The 20,938-nt window shown below is 34.1% G+C and overlaps 1 protein-coding gene and 1 long non-coding RNA gene across 2 annotated transcripts in view; both read left to right on the top strand.

The window, feature by feature from the left end:
- LOC127882046 (peroxisomal acyl-coenzyme A oxidase 1-like) overlaps positions 1–2,256 on the top strand; it is a 61,558-nt gene extending 59,302 nt beyond the window's left edge. Inside the window, exon 15 of the mRNA XM_052430435.1 lies at positions 1,951–2,256. Within this exon, the coding sequence (XP_052286395.1) occupies positions 1,951–2,016 (66 nt within the window). The 3' untranslated portion in view covers positions 2,017–2,256. The remainder of the gene's footprint in view (positions 1–1,950) is intronic.
- Positions 2,257–8,160: 5,904 nt separating this feature from the next.
- LOC127832047 (uncharacterized) lies at positions 8,161–13,163 on the top strand. Its single transcript, XR_008026651.1, has 3 exons — positions 8,161–8,327; positions 11,630–11,755; positions 13,042–13,163. It is a non-coding gene; the product is annotated as an uncharacterized LOC127832047 (long non-coding RNA).
- The last annotated feature ends 7,775 nt before the right edge of the window (positions 13,164–20,938 follow it).

Raw genomic sequence — 20,938 nt, 5'->3', positions numbered from 1 at the left:
TTCCAAGCAGCGGAAGGCGTAGATGGCATTTTGCTTGGACAGATATTTACTTTATGCGTGTAGCAATTATAATATTTTCAATTAAATGAGGGTTCAATACCAAAAACATTTCTTTAAGTATAATACCTGATTGAATATTGAGTAATTAATTAATTTTTGGACCATACGATACGCAAATACTCATAAGAGGTTGAGTAAATTATTTTCTAAAAGCTTTTTTGATTGGACAACGTGATTATAATCATACGATCTGTTTTGTTTTTCACACCTTTCTTTACTCATTTAATCTTTGATCATTTTAAATGTAATTCGAGTTATTAGTTCAAGATGGGTCGGTGTTTTAATTGCCATACGGTCTTATTTGATTTTTACACAAAGTTGGCTTTTTCTTTACTCATTTAATCTTTGATAATTTTAAATGTAATTCGAGTCATTGGATCAAGTGCAGGTCGGTGTTTTGATTGCCGACGCGATTTGCACCTATCATAATTTTGACACAAAGTGTCTGGCTTTGTTAGCGGCATTTATGACCGGTTTACTGTCATCACCATAGCGACGCATTATCGCGCCAACCGGAATAAACATTATGACACGAGGAACAACTTTTTTGGCAATGTTTGAAGCAAATTTTACGAATACAAAGTCTTTGAAATTACTCGCTTTTTTTTCTTTTTTTTTTCTTCCGAATATTCGATTCGGAAAACAGTATCCGAATATTCGGTCCGGGACCGAATATTCGGATATTCGGATATTCGTTGACATCCCTAGTAGGCAGTAGAACCAGTCTGTGGTAGACAGTAGAACCAGTCTGAGGTAGACAGTAGAACCAGCCTGTGGTAGACAGAACCAGTCTGAGGTAGGCAGTAGAACCAGTTTGAGGTGACAGTAGAACCAGTCTAAGGTAGACAGTAGAACCAGTCTGCAGTAGACAGTAGAACCAGACTGAGGTAACCATTGGAATTGGAACCAGTCTCTGGTAGACAGTAGAACCAGTCTGTGGTAGACAGTAGAACCAGTCTGTAGTAGGCAGTGGAACCAGCCTGTGGTAGGCAGTGGAACCAGTCTGTGGTAGACAGTGGAACCAGTCTGTGTTTGGCAGTAGAACCAGTATGTGGTAGACACTAGAACCAGTCTGAGGTAGACAGTAGAACCAATCAGATGTATATAGTACAACATACTGTCTTTAACTATGATTAGGATTATTGTATGGGTATGGGACTTGAGGGCCCATAATCACAAACCCATTGTTAAACTTAATGAATATGTTCTGATAAAAGAAAACAAGCGTAATAGTTTGAATAAATTTCCAGGCTTAAATTATTTTTATATGATCAACACATCATTCTGAACTAAGAATAATGTAATACTATTTGTAAACTGCTTTGCTAGACCTAGCTTTCGAGTAGATCATTTAGAATATTCATTATTTTTAAACTTAACTCTAAGAATTGTTTGGTGAATACATGCCCTCAGAACAGTAAGAATTGCACCTGTCCGTATATGTCAGTTGCATTAATCCATTCCATCTTTGACAAACTACCAAGTTTCCTTAAGTTTAAAAAAAGCATTCCACAAATGATCCCTTTGCAAAGCTTACATGTCCTGTTCATTAACTGTCTCTTGTAAAAAGGACAAGGTTACATTAAGATGATGAAGATTAAACATGGCAAATGTGGATCTCAATTCAAAAAATATAGTTCACAAATGAACACTTTAGACCAAATGATAAAGCAAGGCCGTGTCACTCAAAAGTTAAGGAAACGCAAGTTAGAGGTCTATGTCAAATTTGGAAACAATGCATGTCAAGCTGTCTTGTGTTATGTTAAGCTTTCTTCTGTACACCGTTGTGTTACGGGGTAATCTCTTTCTACATCTTTGTGTATGTTACATTACTAATGGTAGTTACATATTGCATTAAAAAATCCTCATTTTGTGATATTTTTCTTTCAGGTTCACCCATCCTACTACAAACATCTCCGTGGCTTGCTGAAAGGTGCCCCACAGGCAAAATTGTAGTGACCGTTTTAAACATTAGTTTGTCATCAACATAATTCCAACATTTTAGTATACTCTTATGTAAAGAAACCCTACTGGAACTCATGAACAATAAAAAATAAGACTGTGCTTGTGATTTGAGGTAGTGGACAGTGATCCTAGATAAAAATATGTTTTTCACTTAAATTTATGTAACAATAGGCAGTGGCTTTTGAGACAGTATATATATCAGTTTCAGAATAAACAAGCAAATTCATTGAATTGATATCCCCCGCCAATATGCTTCTGGACACAAAATGTGTTATATTTGACACTAAAAAAAGCATTTTTTCGAGATACAAAGGGCCATAACTATGTTATTATCAGATGGTGTACAATGCCATTTGGCGTGCATCATCCTTTTATCCATATATATACTCATACCAAGTTTCCATGAAATCCGCCAAAGCACTTCCAAGATATGGCTCTGGATGGACGGACGGAAAGACGGACGGAAGGACGGACAACGCCAAAACAATATGGCGGGGGATAAAAACTGTAAGATGGTTGTGAGATATTGTGAATTCTAATGAAACTGGCTTCTTTGGTATAAGATTGAAAAGAACGTGATTAATGGTATAAGTTTGGGTTGTGACAGGTGATTTTTTTTTTTAGTTTTGGTGCTTTAATCATTGCCAAGGTAATACAAGGCTTACAATATTTTTCATTGGGAAATGTTTTTTATGCTCCCCCAAAATTTATTTTGGGGGGAGCATATAGTCGCCACTTTGTCTGTCTGTGTGTGCGTCTGTCTGTCTGTCCGTCCTTGCACAATTTTTGTCTGGGCTATTTCTCAGCAACTAATGACCGGAATTCAATGAAACTTTATGGGAAGCTTCACTACCAAGAGCAGATGTGCATATTATCAGCGGGTTCTGGTCGGATGATTTTTCACAGAGTTATGGCCTTTTGAAATTTTTTAATTTTTCCATTTACTGTACATATAGTGCAATTCTTGTCCGGGCTGTTTCTCAGCAACTAATGACGGGAATTCAATGAAACTTTATGGGAAGCTTCACTACCAGGAGAAGATGTGCATATTATCAGTGGGTTCTGGTCGGATGATTTTTCACAGAGTTATGGCCCTTTGTAATTTTCTATAAAAAAATTATGATTGTAGGACATAAGCCCCCCAGGACAAAACCCCCCCAATGAAAAAATGAACATTTGGACAATTGCCCCCCAGTAGAAATGACGGGTAGGATATAAGCCCCCCAGTGCTTATTTTGCATCTGGATATTTGCCCCCCAATGCTCATTTTAGAAGTGGACATTAGCCCCCCAGTGCTAATATCATATGTTGTTTCCATTAGACTAGTATATCTCTGTATTTGGATTCAGTATTATTTCATGTCTCCTAAATATATAATCATAGAAACTTGGATCATTATAATTCGAAATAAAAAAGGTCCAGAAACTCACTTCAATTGCCTAATCTTAGGTAAAACAAACATCTTAAAGAATTTGAATTGTTTTTTAATTAATCAATCAAAAGGATTATCAGCTTGTTAAAGGTGTGACATGTGGCTTTGAAAATATACTTGTTAATGAAAATTAAAGGCTTCTGTATTTAATCAATAAAAAGGATTAAAAGGTGGTGATAACTGGACATGATTATCTGCTCAATCGAGTAATGTCATTTAGAATTAGGCACTGGGGGGCAAATGTCCACGTCTAAAATAAGCACTGGGGGGCAAATGTCCAGATGCAAAATAAGCACTGGGGGGCTTATATTCTACCTGTCATTTCTATTGGGGGGGCAATTGTCCAAATGTTCATTTTTTCATTGGGGGGGTTTTGTCCTGGGGGGCTTATGTCTGGATCCCAAAAATTATTGTCCCCCCAACTACTGTGCCCTCAAGACGTTTCCTTTTATCTGAATATATAGTGCAATATTGTGACAAAAAAACCTTTGGGGAGCATCACCCGTCTCCGACGGTTTCTTGTTTTCAATGGCATTACAAATATGATTGTTGTACTCTCCCAACATCTTAATGTTCATACATGTTACTGGTAATGGACAATATTTTTGTATTGACAATTTTACCGCTTAAAGGTTTTTATAGAATATTTGATTTTAAGTTGTTATAATTACATTTACATCAAATCATGTGGCTATATTATGCATACAATTAATACAAAATTCAATTGTTATTAATACAAATGCTTTTAACTGATTGCGTTCTGTTGCAGATGTTGTTATTGTAGTGATTGTTACATTTATATGGATCAAATTTGTTAATGGAATATAAATAAATTTATTTTGTTATATTTCTTAACTTTTTCATATACAGTCATTACATTGAGAATGACATCTCTTGTACACCGCATTCTAAGTTCACGTTTTAATGTCGCTGAGCAAATACTCGATACATTGTGAAAAATACAACAAAAGTGAAATTATTATAGAAGTGTATGTAAGAACGTTATCAACGTGGATCGAGCTTCATCAGCGTACAAAAGCCTCATGTCAATAAACTTAGTGCATTTCTGTGGCTTAACAAATACACAAATAGCAGCAAAGACGCAAACATGAATAAAACTTTGGTCAGCACCTTTAAACGATTAGTACAAAACTTGCGTTTTCAAATGGTTTTAAAGAGCTCCATACCTTAATTTGCCCGATAGTTCACAAAATCTGTCTGTCTGACGGACGTCCGTCCGTCCGTCCGTCCTTCCATCCATCCATCCATCCATCCATCCATCCATCCATCCATCCATCCATCCATCCATCCATCCATCCATCCATCCAGCTATCTATCATTATGTGTGGCGCTGATTTGCTTTGAAAGGGGCAGAGAGGCGCTTCAAAAAAGCGGCGTGGCGCCGCGCCACGCTAAAACGGCCTGGATAAAACACTAATATCATTGCCTTAAAATTAATTTTATTTTAGTCTGAAGGTATATACTGTTAACATAGCTGACCGTTACAGTTTTTTAGCAACCAGGCTTAGACATGAGCGGAATTTGTTAATGTGTGAGTGACGTAGTGTCACGCATAAGGAGCGTTGCCATGGACACCAATTATTTTTAATGAAGCCACAGCGACGCGGTAAAGGTAGCATATATTTTGACGTAGCTGTTTAACCCAGACTTTCATCTTAGCTGACCTTTGTAAGTGCCCAATTAATTTGAATATAAATATAAAATTTCCCGCGGTATGCCAGGCACTTTTCGAAACAGAATTAGTTCAATCTACAAACTGTTGTCCCATTTACGTAAATAGTTAATTCAATCGACTTTCTTTTTGTTGTGAAGTATATGGTATGAAAAGGGATACTACAGTGCGTTTTGAAACGATGTTAACTGCTTGTTCAGCATGAAATAATTTTATCTAACGAAAAGGCTTGAGCGATAGAACATGATAATCCATAGTTTTGATTAATTTAACCCATTTATGCCTAGTGGACTCTCCCATCCTTCTAAACTGGATCAATTTATTTCCAAAATTAGGGGTGTCTAGTATATTTATTTCTATATTTAGAATATTACTTACTGAAATTCCTTTTAAGCAAACAGCGCAGACCCAGATGAGACGCCGCATCATGCAAAGTCCTTTTTTCAGGACGCTAGGCATACATGGGTTAATTTAATAAGACTTCACCATTTTGACCAATTTATTAAGGATTTACGATACTATTTACAATAACAATTTCCGACAAACCACTAAAACTGGTCTGTTTGAAGAATGCGCTTATACATATTTGAAATATGTAAGGATGATTCGGTTGACGTACAAGTTTTTATTTCATTTGCTTTCTCCTTGTGTTTTTCGGTTCTGTATATTAAGAGAAAATGCGACACAAGCCAGCAAATCTGGCGCTACACCCTGCGTATGATTTGCATGTGATCTAATTGATATTAGTCTTTATCTATCATCAAAACCAACCACAATCTATGCCATATATCTTTTAAAATATATTTCTTGTTGATTATAAGCTTGCAAACAAATATGATTTAATTATAGAACAGACCATCATCGTTTATTTCGACAAATCATATATACTGGTCATCTTCATAAACATACATATGCAATATCAGCATGCATTTAAATACAAAACATACACACTTTCGAAAAAGATCAATTTAAAAATGAATGAAATAAATTATGTTTTCGTGAGAACGTTTAATATTTTGTTAGGCGACAAACGTAATTTAGCAATTTAACGTTTTTATGTTTTTTATTTTCTACAATATCAGCAGTTAGTGATTTACTGGTCTCGATATCTGTTTTTAAGTAATGGGGTTAATTGATTAGAGTTCATAGATTCGGGGAGAAGCCATACATCGTTTAAGGCTAATTAGGGAAATCACAGTATATATATTGAAACAAGTGCAATGTAATCTATCGTTGGCTCCTCTCTTTCACCTCTTGTTCGAAATGCATTTTTTATTGGAACATTTCAAAAAGGAAACATGTTTAAAAACACGACTCTCGCAAAAGTGCATAGATCTGTTACAAAATGTGTGTGTCTTGCTTCAATTGTTCGTTCGTTTGTATGCTAAGATTAAATACACACACGCACACACTCGACCTAGTAAATATCGTGACGTCGTTATCAAATTCATGTCTGTGCGCCGATCCATTTAGAGACTAATTGTGATTGTTCTAAAATCAGACAATGACGCGACGGTATTGTTTGTATCAGTATTACGTACATGATATGTGTAGAATGTATACAAATAGAATATTCTCACATTTTAGACATACTCAGTAGATAACTAGCCTCATACCAGGCCACAAAAAAAGAATTTTCGGCGCAGAATAAAATTATATTTGAAACCTGACTGTTAATGATGAAACACTTACAGATCAATAACACTAGCATCACTCATGATTATAGAAGTCTAATTTGTTTATCTTTAAAACCTGCTTATAATAATTTGAGGGGTTAATTGTTAAAACGTTCACCTTATATTAAGTCCAGAAACCTACAACTTTGTGATACCTTGATGCTTAAACGAACAAACTGTTAAAGGGAACATTTCCCAGATTTTGGCATGTTTTGAAGTTTGTCATTAGATGCTTTATATGGATAAATGTAAACATTGGATATAAAAAGCTCCAGTAAAAAATCAAGAATAAAATTTAAAAAAAGGAAAAAAGTAGCCCGCAGCAGGGCTCGAACCAATGACCCCCGGAGTCCTGGAGTAAAAACCAATTAGACCGCTCGGCCATCCTGCCAAACATGTAGGTTGCTCGTATTTTATACTTTATATAAGCAATCTTCGTAGTTTCACAAAATTAAACGACAACAGAACTCTCCAAATTATTCAATCTTTTCGCGTTGCAACGCTTTATAATTGTCAGGTTTTTAAATCGTCAAAAGATGCATATAATGACTATATTAGACCATGATAAATGTTCAGTATTACTGTTTCCTCACAAAAATCATTGACTATATTAGACCATGATTAATGTTCAGTATTACTGTTTCCTCACAAAAATCATAACTAAAACGAAAATTTGCGAATCTGAAACAACTTTTTTCAATTTTGTCAATTTACCAAAACGTGAAAAGATCCCTTTAAGTACCTATAGTTTACTCCTCCTTTATTCGAAACCAAATATCGTGAATATGAACCCATATCTATTGAGTCCCGGAAGACACCAATGTGGTGTTGGTCTACATTTCCATCGATTCATTTGCTTCGGAGAAAAAAGTAGCACCGTAAGCCTAGAAAAACATGGCAAACTGCGTCAAGGAGTTAATGGTTTACCAGTCTTCAGTGTGAGGGGACTTTCACATGCATCCCGAGGAGCGGCCTCGCATTTGTTCAACTCTTACTAATGATTCAATATGATTATACATGTCTTATGTTAGCTCTTAAACAGGTATTGCTTGTTATTTATTGGAAATCTTAGTAATTCTACGGTGTTATTTATCTTGTGTCCGTGCACTGAAGGCCGTTTTCGATAGCACGAAGGAAAAACTTTATTTACAACTACCGTTGGGACCTTCATAACTGCGTCAATAGAGCTCATGGAACCATGGCAACGATATCTTGATGCAATAACATTAAACAAACCTGGATACTGAAACCGAAAACTTCCTCAATCGTCGAGTTGTCCGTGAGTACTATAGACCAAATGTAGAAATTACCATGACCCCGTCTTGGTTTTAGGCCGTTATTAGACAAACGTGACATCTGACGGAGATATCAAATGTAGTCCCTATTTCGAATATATAGAAACACTCTCTATACACACCACTAGACGTGTCTTTTACAGTGCTAAAAACCGCTCATCAACACCACACCATGAAGGCCGTTTTGGTGATTTGTTTTTTAATTGGTGAGTATTTTGGAGTTTATATTTCTTACGCTCTACATAAAATAACTATTTTTTAACAAACAAGTTACTTTTGTATATTAAAATTTCTTAAATACTAAACTTGTTTCGGTCTTAGCTTTTATTAGTAGTATCATTTAAAGGTTTCCTGAAATATGATATTCAAATTGATACACATTTCCCACCACCAATGTCTCAGTAAATATAATTTATCCGAAGAAAAAAAATTCACTTCACATATGATTTATGTAATTGTTTACTACGCTCTAATTGAATTGATAACGATTGGACTTTTAAAAATATGTAATTAAGCATTGTTGAAACGGTAAAAATACAACTATTGGTTTCATGCAAACGTTTTCTTAAGCTTAAAAACATTAAAAAAGAAATATGTGTAATTACAATTTAAGAAATAATTTTTAGTTTTCTCTTTTTTGTTTAGGAATAACATTATTTCTATTTGTACATGAACTCAAATGTGTTTGCTTATAAAAATTGGAACTAAATTATATCCCGATGCACTTGTGTCCACGTATCGCTTGAAAACATCTGCTCGAAACACACACATTTCTTAAGTTCGTTCTTGGAATTTCGACAAAACATTATGTTTATGTAGGGTATCTATACACGTGTTTTCAGAATTAATATTCGTCTGTAAACAACTATAAAAAATGGATTAGATTGTGCATAGAAATTGTTATGGTGCAATCCCTAGAACAGTTTAATAAAGCTTTCTTAAGTTAGGCACGACTGTTATGAAAACCTTGCTAAATCGTGAGGTCTTATCTAGGCTTTGGGAAAACATTGAAAATTAACCAATCGTCAAAAAGGTCGTATTGACGTCAAATTGATATATTTGACCTTCCTAGTGCAAAGGGGGTATCGATAGTATTTGTTGCTATTAAATGCACCATTCGTCATCCCAGTTTTCTTCGTTTTTGTCTTATTCTTTGGAAAACTTGCATAATGAGGACAATCTTTCTGTGTTGCTGCCTAATTGGTATGCCTTTTCATTGACCTTTCTGCTAGTGAAATAACAAACAAAACTAAAACAGGAAATAAAAACTTAAGTAAAATTAAAGTTCAATCATAGTATGTGCGTGTGATTATATCTATGTAAGTCAACCATAGACACTATTTTCATGAACGTAATGTACGATGTTTGATTTGAAATAAACATAACGGAGTAAGCTACAAATAAACAGGACGATTGATTGATTTATAATATGAAATATCAATATATATATATATATATATATATATATAGATATATATATATATATATATATATATATATATATATATATATATATATATATATATATATATATATATATATATATATATATATATATATATATATATCTGATATCTATATTTTAACAATCAATAAATCTAATACTTTTTTTTAATTCATTGAACTGTAAACCGCATAAATATCAAGTATAAAGAAGCAGGCGATAACCAAATAACGTTCGCAAAAATATGCTATTTTATAAATATGTTTTGTATACTTGATACATAATATTGTCCTAAAATTTAAAAGGTTAAAATGATCCATAATCAAATATCTAACTCCGTGATGTTCATCATTATATTTAACTTAAACGGTTTACTTAATAATCTATGTCAAATTGTTCAAAACTAACTGCAAACGCCTTTATGTATATGCATCACTTAAACAGCTTTTACACACAACTCAAGTTATATTTCGTGAGGTTGTAATCAAACTCGTGACAAAGGACTGTACGTCAGTCAATATAGAACCCGATAACGACTGTTCTAAAATCAAAGTAATGCGGCGACAATGTTGTTAAGTTAAAATATCGGTGCATAAATGTAAACCTGAATTGCAACTGACGTGTATTATTAAATTGAAACGCTTTGCGAACAACTGGGTATTGGGTTGTAAACTATTTTACAACATCGCAAAAGTTGTCTCACTTGCCAATAGTATACTTACACTGACATCCATTCATTCATATACTAGCCATTTCCCACTTAGATACGCATTTTTACGCATTTGTAGTCCGCTAGAAACTTACATTTAATTAAAGACCTTTCTTACTAGATTAAAGATGGAAAGGCTTCGTTTTCAACCCTTAGATTCTGATGAGCAGCAAACCGCATACAATCAGAACAGATTGCGGGTTACTCACAGGCTGTTCTGGTTTTATGCTGTTTGCACATAGCCATTTTCACTTTGCTTCTGATCAGGTCCCACTAATTACAAACATAGCTAACAGTAAAACTGCAGGAACTTTATCAGGAGAGAAATTCATACTCATGTCCACTCATTTTATAACTGAGAACCCCAACTATAAACATAACACGATAATCCATTTGATAAGCGCCTTGCAACGGTCAATGCAGAACATGAGTTTGGTGTCGCTAAACGAGAAAGATGATGGATAACATATAATTTAGAAATAATGAAGTTGACGAACTTTAACTTTATGTACGCGACAGCCTTTTTGGCAGCGTTACTGATTACCAATACACTACAGGGCAAAACTAATTAAAATACAAGTACACTTATATAGCGCAAAAACTATTGGACAATATTCAATTGCGCTTTACACTAAAATGCTAATGTGTCATAAAACACGCAAAACAAATGCGTTTTACTTTAAGCTTTAAACTGCAATTCGCTCTGAGTGCATTGTAAGTATTTTGGAAGAGAATCCCACATCTTGGGTCCTATAACTGCTTTCCATCTATGATCGAGTTTCTTGGGATGTTGAAGTTATTATCATCAATTTTAATAAAAAAAATGACCTTCACCAGTTGAGAACAGCTCTTTGATGTACACTGATGTACTTGTTACATTAAACACTTTCTTAAACATGAAAAGGATTATAGCTGGGTGTCCGTATTTGGACTACAATAGTTCTTTCATGTATATGTCATAACGAAACGCCGAACAAATCATGTTAACCTATCTCATGAATGTGAGTCTAATCCTGACTAATATTCGTTTTTGTAAGTTCGCAGTGCACTTTGTACTTCTAATTCGTTGTTGTAAAGCTCGCAGCGAATCCATAATGAACAAGGAAATAGACGGCCTTTATATAATAATACGAACCTTAACTAACTAAAACAACACGTGTAGTTAAAATGAAATAAGACCAATTCCTTTTTGAAGGTCACATTTGAAGTGAATATTGAAAGGTGAAATATATATCCTTTATTAAAGATTCAATATTTTATTACCATAAATTTATAGTGACCGTTTACAAACACTATAAACAAATGATTATTATGAGTTCTTATTCTGAAATAAGAGTATACACATATCTTCGCAGGGCTCGCAATGGGCGAATATTGCAGCACAGCAAGGGACTGCAGGAATGAACAATGCAACAATGGCACCACTGTCATCTGTCCCGATGACAATATTTGCACTTGCGGAACTGTGCAAGTTGAGACTAGTAAGTGCATATACAGACTTTATGTGCGAGAAATATATGTGTCCTCAAACATTGATATGAAGGTCGCTTTTGCGAAGTAGATTTGGTGTCTGCCTAGCGATCAAAAAGGAGGGGATAAAATAGCATTAGTACTGGTTCTATCAATTAGCCGCAATGGAATGTTTCTAAATAAGCAAAAGGCTTTCCCTGCAATCAATATAACATAGGTCTTCACACAATTTAAATGATACGAATCATTTATAACATACTACGAATAGACAAGTGTCTACATATATTGTCTCTTAAGGTGTCCAAATAATTGAATGTAACATAATTTAAACTGTAGAGTTTACAAACTTCATTAGGAATATTTAGGCACTCTCGAATGCGTTCGTATAATCTCATGCAATTAAAATTTAGATTGTGAACACTTTTTACATATTTTGGGGGGAAATATGTGCACTACTAAATGACAGTTGCATGCAATTTTGTAAAATAGATTTTGTTTTAAAATATGTTATAGCAAAAAACTAGTATAACATATTCTTGTTAACTTTTGGATGAAATATTGTAGCAAATTAAATATTACAAATTATATGATGCGAATATTGTAAACAAAACGGTATACTCAAATAATTTGCGACGCTGTGATACGAACTGTTATTAATTGTTCTATTTTTTTATTGATGTCAAGATTTTACAGGATGTAAGCTTAAATTGACAATATATACATATTTGGCGATCAGGATCTTGTCATGTAATTTTAAAGTGACATAGCTCTGAAACTTTCCTTTGTTTCCACACATTGTTTCCTCAAGAAACATGACTCTTAAAGTTGTATACGATTTGACAAATTGAGCTTTTAAGCAACCAAATTCTAAACATTTTTGTCGTTTCTACATATTATGTCATAAAGTAAGCAAGACTTAAACGTTTTATTCGTCTCTACACACGTTTCCCTGAAGAGAGCTTGTCCTGAGCGTTTTCATCGTTTATATAAGTTGTGTCCTCAAGCAACCTAGCCCTGAACTTAATCGGCGTTTCTACATGTTGATCGCTCAAAACTACATGGACGCTTTCGTCATTTCTACAAATTGTTTCGGCATGGCACCCCGCCCTGAACATTGTTTTCTTTTCTACACTTTCTTTCATCAAGAAACCTTACCCTGAACGTTTTCGTCCCTTCAACACACGGTTTCCTCAAGAAACCTAGCCTTTAAAGATTTCGTGGATTCGACATATTATTTCATCAAGCGACATATCCCTGAATGGTTTCGTATTTTGTTTATGGTGTTTCCTCATTGCAGTTTGCCGTCAGAAGTCTGATTGTGACACATACTTCAATACACCGGGGCATCCGTGTTCTAACAGTCGACGACATTGCGTGGACGGAAAATGTGTTTGCTATTAGTAAACTTATCGAGTATGATCCCATTGAGTTGTTATTGACTTAGAGCTTTTGTGCTGCATAATATGGTTTTGCAATACAATAATACGAATACCCTGCTGGCGCGTACATGCAATTTGTTTATATTTAAGTTATTTTTTTACGATGTGAACATCATTACAAATAACATAAACAATGTATGTTAAGTTGGACAAAACGAACACGCGCTATACAATGACGTCAAGACGCTGATTATCCTGATCTAATTATTTACGCAATGTTTATATTGTATTTTCTTTATTTAGACACATTTTGTAATTCCATCATACACACATAGTAACTACCACCATTGAAACGAAAATACCGTCGAAAGTTTTTCGCTAATCCCCTTTTAACAAAAGCTCGACTGGGTTTCGGTGTAAACCGTCCACATAGTTTCTAATCAATTTTCGGTATGTCGCTAGTACCTGAAAGTGAGCTGCTAAGTGATGAAACTTATCTATCATATTAACATGTTCTAATCTTAAAACATCGACAATTTTGTTCGTAGTTTTTCGGCATTAAAGTATACCTTTTTATAATGGTAAATGCACTTCTGTACTTGTGGCGCGCGTAAGGCAAATGGTATCCTGTCAGAGGACCGAAAGATTAAACACAGACCAGCGCGTGAATATTTCCATCTCCAAATTTCGGCACGGATGTTTCGACATAACATCAATTATGAATCTTATTTATACAAAAACTATATTAGCTTGTGTCGATTGTAATTGATTGAAAACATGTTATTCCTAGGCAGATGAAACTTCCAAAAAAGCACCATTCAGCGCGTTAACTTGCGCATATTTGTATATGAGTTAGGATGATTTCGATGAAACCAGAGTTTTGGTCGCCTTTAAATGTCTTGTGAACTTGTTTCGCGCCGTGTTAATAAAATATTGTTTCCAGATGGCCGAACATGTACAAATCAAAGAAACCATATTGTTAACCGACTCACTTTCATATAATTTTGATCGATCTATTTAACATAACCTAAGTTTATTCGTAGTGAGCACCAACTCACAATAACTTACTTTGTGATATGGTCAACGCAAACGATAACTAGAAGTGGGGCGTATCCCCACGCCGCATAGATGTTATATTAAAAGGCAATTTTGGGTGGCCTTTGTTGGTGGGCCACGGGGTGGATCATGTGAGCATTGATGGTCAATAAAGACCGTGTTGTCATAAGAGATGTTCAGTATTAATTTGAAGTCATTTGGTAACTAAATGAAGAAGTTATGTCAAATCAAAATTTTGGGTAAGAAAACACTTTGGGTACGAATATTTTTGGAATGAAAAAAATATGCCTAAAAAACAAGTTTGGAGACGAATAAAAATGTGGGTAGGAAAAAATGTGGCTTCGAAAAAAATGCAGGTACGAATACAAATGTGGGAACGGAAGCAAATTTGGGTACGAAAAAAATGTGGGTACGAAAAATATTCGGTACGAACAAATTTGGGTACCAAAAAACTTTTATTATGAAAAAATTATGCCAAACAAAATTTGGGTACGATATAAAATTTAGGTACGAAAAAAATTTGGGTACGAAATAAATTAAGTACGATACACAATTTGGGCACGAAAAGGTTTGGGTACGAAACAATTTGGGGAATAAAATAATGTGGGTTCGGAAAAAATGGTTAGGAAAAAAAATTAGGGTACGAAAAAATTTGGTGACAAAAAAATTTTGGGTGCGAAAAAACATTTGGTTATGAAACAAAATTAAGGTTCAAAAAACAAATTGGGTACTCAAAATAAATTGGGTACGAAAACATTTGGTACGAAAAAAATAGGTACGAACAATTTTGGGTACGACAAAAAATTTGGGAACCAAAAAATATGGGTACGTACACATTTTTGGGCACGAAACTAATTTAGGGTACAAACAGATTAGGGGAAATAAACCAATTTGGGTTCGGAAAAAAATGGGTACCAAAAAAAATTAGCATACAAAATTATTTTTGGTACGAAAAATTATGCCCTAAAATATTTGGATACGAAATAAAATTTAGGCACGAACAAAATTTTGGGTACGAAAACACATGTAAAGGAAAATAAGTTGGTACGAACAAATTTGGGTAAGAAAAAAATGGGTACGAAACAATAATTTGGGTACGAACAAATTGGGTATGAATTTTTTTTTGATTGCGAACAAAAATTTGGGTACAAAACAAAATTTGGGTACGAAGTACAAAAATAAAATGGGTACGAAAACATTGGGTACGAAAAAAATGGGTACAACACATTTTGGGTACGATTACAATTTTAGGTACGACAAAATTTGAGTACGAAAAAAAATTGGGTAAAAAAATGTGTACGAAAAAAAGTTAGGGAACGAACAAATTTGGGTATGAATTTTTTTTTGGGTACACACAAACATATGGTACGAAAACAAATTTGGGTACGAAAAAAAATTGGTTTAAAAAATGTGTACGAAATTTTTTTGTTGATACGAATAAAAAATTGGGTAAGAAACAAAATGGTTACGAAAAAAAAATGGGTACGAACAATTTGGGTACGAAAAAAGACTGGGTACAAACAACTTTGGATACGAAACAAATCTGGGTGAACGGGGAAATCGAACGCTTGGACATCTCGATAAATTTGAAAAAGGAAGGGAACCAAGCTGCCTTTACCTTTATCAATGGCCCTAGGGTCGGATATGTGGACAGGGATGGTCGTGATAGACCGTGTTGACGTAAGATGTTCAGTATTAATTTGAAGTCAATTGGTGAATAAATGAGGAAGATATGTTAAAACAAAATTTTGGGTGGGCGTTGTCGGCCACTATCTACTCCTACACTATTAGCACTAGAACCTTGAAACGTAAACACATGGTAGCTATGAGCATATGTGCAGCGGTGCACTATTTGGAATTTTGATCTGACTCCTGGGTCAAAAGTCTTGGGTCAAAAGATTTTATCATTTGCGTCGCATGTTGTTAGTAAAATGAGTTTTTGTAATACCCATTTTACACATTTATTTACCCATAACTTCTGACTCAGGGGTCATATCGAAATTCCGTCGTCTTCACCGTCGCAAATATGCTCGTAGCTAACATGTGTGTAAGTTTCAAGGTTCTAGTGCTAATAGTGTAGGAGGAGATAGTGGCCGAACGGACGGACAGAAAGATGGAGACCAATACAATATCCACTCGCTTTTTAAAAGCTTTGGGATAATGATTATAAAGGGGTTTTACGTTTAACACCATATAAACCGCCGTTTGAGCACGCGCGCCTTCATAGTTTTGTTAAGTGTTGTCGAGTTTAATAAGTAGAATTTTCCGACAACAGCGGGGTGTAGGAGAATCCATAAAGTACAGGAAAGTCCTGCCATTTTTAGAATTTGGCTTACGAACAACTAAGTTTAACACTTTAATCTCCATATATGTAACATAAAAAAGGAAGGTACACTAAAATACCTAATATCACATATCGTTACTATAAATAGTAACGAAATGACGTCGCGAAAGGGCCGTTATTCGTATCAAGCGGGCCAATATAAATTATATCAGCCCGCTGAGCCGGGCCGATGTTTCATACCAGAAAAGAATGGGATCGCGCGGCTTTTACTGAACAAAATTGCGTCCACATACAGTCTTAGCCAACGGTGATCAATAAAATTAAGCCACAACTCAACGAAAGAATCGAAAATTTGGATAATGCAAATATCGATTGAAACTGAAACTCATTTGTACAGTAAATTGATGTCTGTAGTTGTGCTTTAACTTAAGTTTAACAAGATTCGTCAAACACTGAAACAGCAAAATTTATAGAAAAAAGACAGACATACCTCGATGACAACCTAAATCCGGTTCTTATAATAATAAAATAAAAAGATTTGTAATTCCATTTTTTGTTATTTCATCCGTTTAACAATTTTGAATTTAAAACACACTTTTTAAAACGATTGCATCGAAAGATTATCACTGTCCATAAACACGATTTACGAAATCGAATGTCGAAGCGATTAGATCTACAATACATTTGTACTTTTATTTCTATCGAAGCTCCCGATTATGCATGACAAACACAAAATCCGTAATACGTTTTGAAATCGTTCGATGCTTAAAAATATTTAACTGTTAAATAAAAACCATCCACGTCCGAATTGTTTTCCTAAAATCCAGAAAGTCTATGTAGTTTCGTCATTGAAATTACGTCACATGAGGTACGTCATAAATTGCGTAATCAATTGAATGAAAATAAAAGTACGGAAAGCTGGTTCCGTATAAATTTTAGCGAGGGACCAAAATTGTATGATATGTGATATAAACGATAACACAGGGCAGAGCTGGGCCGGACGTCTTAAATCGGCCCTAGCCGCATAATGGCCCTCGGGCCGTTATGTCGGCAGCGGGCCGATTATAGACGTCCGGCCCAGCTCTGTCGTGTGTTATTGTCTAATTATCTTCATGCAGGTAATTTATTAAGGATGGTAATTTGTGATTAACGAGCGCACGCATTTGATGACTAGAATTTCAAAATTATAATTTAAATACACAAACCATAAGTAGTGATATATTCATATTCAAACTTTTTGTAGAATATTTACATCATATCGCACACGCTAGCATAAGACACTAGTAGTTTATTTACTTATTTATAATATATTGGTTTTATTTGAAACATCTATTTTATTATTATTATATATTTTTTTTTTTGGGGGGGGGGGTTGGTCACGCAAATCCATTTGAAATTCACATACCATATCTTACATATATCTCATCATTTGAAGAAATTGAAGTAAACAACCATTGGTTGCGAGACGTCGATTAAATCGGTGTATATGATCATAATAATATTCTTGCTAAACACATATCGAATTGATTTTTAATGCAATACATCTCTTTATATCGACGAATGTATGCCGTTATTAGAACACGTATACGAATGACAAAACAGTTACTCGAACAACAGAGAGCAACGACACTATTTCTTGAAGGCCAGTTAGTGACTGCATGCTACGTATAGGGTTACGTTAACTGTATTATATGAACATGGATTTATGTACTCAAAGCTTTTGTGCAAGTACCAGGCATGTTTTGTATTTTGTAGCTATTATAAGTGTGTCTGTATGAGTTTGTAATGAAAGTCGTGATTTGCTTGCTTTTACAAGAATAACATGTACAACATATATTGATTAAATTATGTTATACATAATTATTCCATTGCAAATTCAATTCATGCATTATATTTTAAACATGTTACAGAAAAATCTAATTGAGATCATAAGCATGTAAGCATATCAACAGCATAATGTTTACAAATAATACTGGCATTCGTATATTATATTTAAAACAAATGCATTCATAAAATTATAATGGCATGAATAGCTAGCATTCAAGTGCTGACAAGAAAGCATGTCTCATTTAAGACGCAAGTATTAATCTTATTTTATTCATATTTAACAACTGAGTAAATTGACTGCTCAGTGCGTTATAATTTTTATACTACATATCTCACATTTCCATCTTACTTGCGGTGTCTCGTTCAATGGGATAGGGCATGAAATTAAACTATGAAAACTTTATAAAGAGAAAAGTTCTTGTTGTCATCTCCTACCTTTATAACAAATCACACACAATAACCATACACTTATTTAAATAGGTTCACCACACTGGAACGATCAATGAAAGCATTTGAGGATGAAATCAGTTTGAGTGTGAACCGAACCTTGCACTTACCAAAGAATCCATCACAAAAAACGCACGTCTAAAACATCATGGTGTAACATACAAAGAGTTTCAGAAACCGAACAAAATTACGATCACGAACAACAATTCTGTTTTTAAAGAAAAGCTAATAAAATGTTGTACATTCATTAAGCATTTTTTGTTCGGGCAAATATCTCAAAGCAAGAAACGTTTCGACAGTATGTTTCATACAATTAGGGGCATGTACCAGGTACGATATAGTTCTTGAGAACAGAAAACTAGACGTATGCTTGTGCATTAAAGGTGGTTTTAAGCTAAATCGAATATTTTGTTTACTACAGTGTCGTGTATATCAAATGCCAGGTTAGTTCGGATAACTTTGACTAAAGTCATTACTTCCTTGTTTTGAATCACGCGAGGCGTTTCTTTATGTGCATACAAAACGTTTCTCTATCTAATGATAAAGATGGCGTAAATAACAATTTAAATTGCATTAAAAAATTGTCCTGATGATTATTCATAAAGCAACAATGTGTTATTGGGAAAGATTGCGCTTTGTGTTTTTGTGTCCATCGGAATTTTCACTGGTAAGTGATTTAGTAAAAGGTTTGAAGTAAATCGAATAATGTAACATAAATTATAAAATATTTATGGAAGTCCATACTGTTCCGAAGTGTTATTTTCCTCCAACCCTTGAATACAGGGGAGGGGATACATTTGGCTTCTACTTTGAACTTAACAGATTACAGCCAAGCAAGCAAGAACTTTTTCATTCATAACTTTAACAAACAAGGACGCTTGTGCTATAAAAAGACTTATAGTGATTATTTTTATTGTAGCGAATTATTGAACAAGCTTATAACATGATCGTGGATGTTGTTTTTTTACCCAAAATAAATGTTACTCCCAATCTAGTGAGGCATTGGTTATAGAAAAGTATTTAAGGATACTCTTTCACAACGGTTATTCAACTATTTGTGGATGCTTTATGTTGTATGCTAATGATTTAGAAATTTAAAGTCTCTATAACGCTCAAAATCAACGAACATTTTGTAAAGTATTTCATAAAATAAAGTTAACACCTAAACAATCAGTGATCCTTATAGCAATAGCTACAATTTCAACGCTAGATGTCGTATGATTACATAGATTTTTGTAGATACAAAATGCAAAATGCTCGTTTTTATTTATTTTTGACACAATGAATTTCATTTTAATTTCCCGCGAATATATCTATAATGAACACATGAACACTCACATGTTATTCGTGTGACGTATGAATAGATTCTATTCATACGTCACACGAATACCATGTAAGTGTTAATGTGTCGTATGAATAGATATCGTTGCGGGAAATTAAAATGGAAAAACCGTGAGCATTTTGTTTTGACAAACATCTATTTGACCAGACCACATTTGTCGTTGAAATTTCGGCAATTGTCATAAGGAACACTGATTTTTAATTGGTTAAGTTTATTTTACGAAATATTGTACGAAATTGTCGTTGATTTTGAGTAGTAATGCTATTTTAAGATTTTAGTGGCGTGCCTAAATCCGCTATCCACTTCAACTAAGCATTTATAATTGTGATTATGTTTGTTATATAAATACAGAGGAGTAAAGTAACAACACTGATTTGTATTTGTATTGCGATTAATAAAATCTTTAATTATTTGTATACATGTGAACGCTTACGTGTAAATATATAACACGGGCGGAATGTACGTTGTACGTTGTTCGATGCTCCGATTACGATTAGAAAAGGTCAGCGTGCTAATTGTTTTTATGGTTCTTGCGTGCGAAGACATTATCCCGTTGGCATGTTTTTAATAGTCGTGTGTTATATATGTTTGTATTTCATAATACGATTGCTCTTAAACACCAATAAGGGTGTGCCCAAGATATAGTAATATGTTTCAAAATTAAAGTTATATTTAAGTAGGAAGTATTAATTTTACTTACGGAATTTTCGGAGACTTTACAATGTGTATGAAATGACCCATTTAAGCAGAATTTCATATATTATACACTTGAACCACAGTTTCCAAATTTTGTTTTTCATTTTACTTCTGTCTAGGAGATATTCAATTATATTAACTAGTAACTCAGTCAAATACGGTG

This window comes from Dreissena polymorpha, chromosome 5, assembly GCF_020536995.1.
Source record: "Dreissena polymorpha isolate Duluth1 chromosome 5, UMN_Dpol_1.0, whole genome shotgun sequence".
Taxonomy (NCBI): domain Eukaryota; kingdom Metazoa; phylum Mollusca; class Bivalvia; order Myida; family Dreissenidae; genus Dreissena; species Dreissena polymorpha.
Note: the sequence above shows the minus strand (reverse complement) of the source record. Positions and strands in the feature narration are given on the sequence as shown.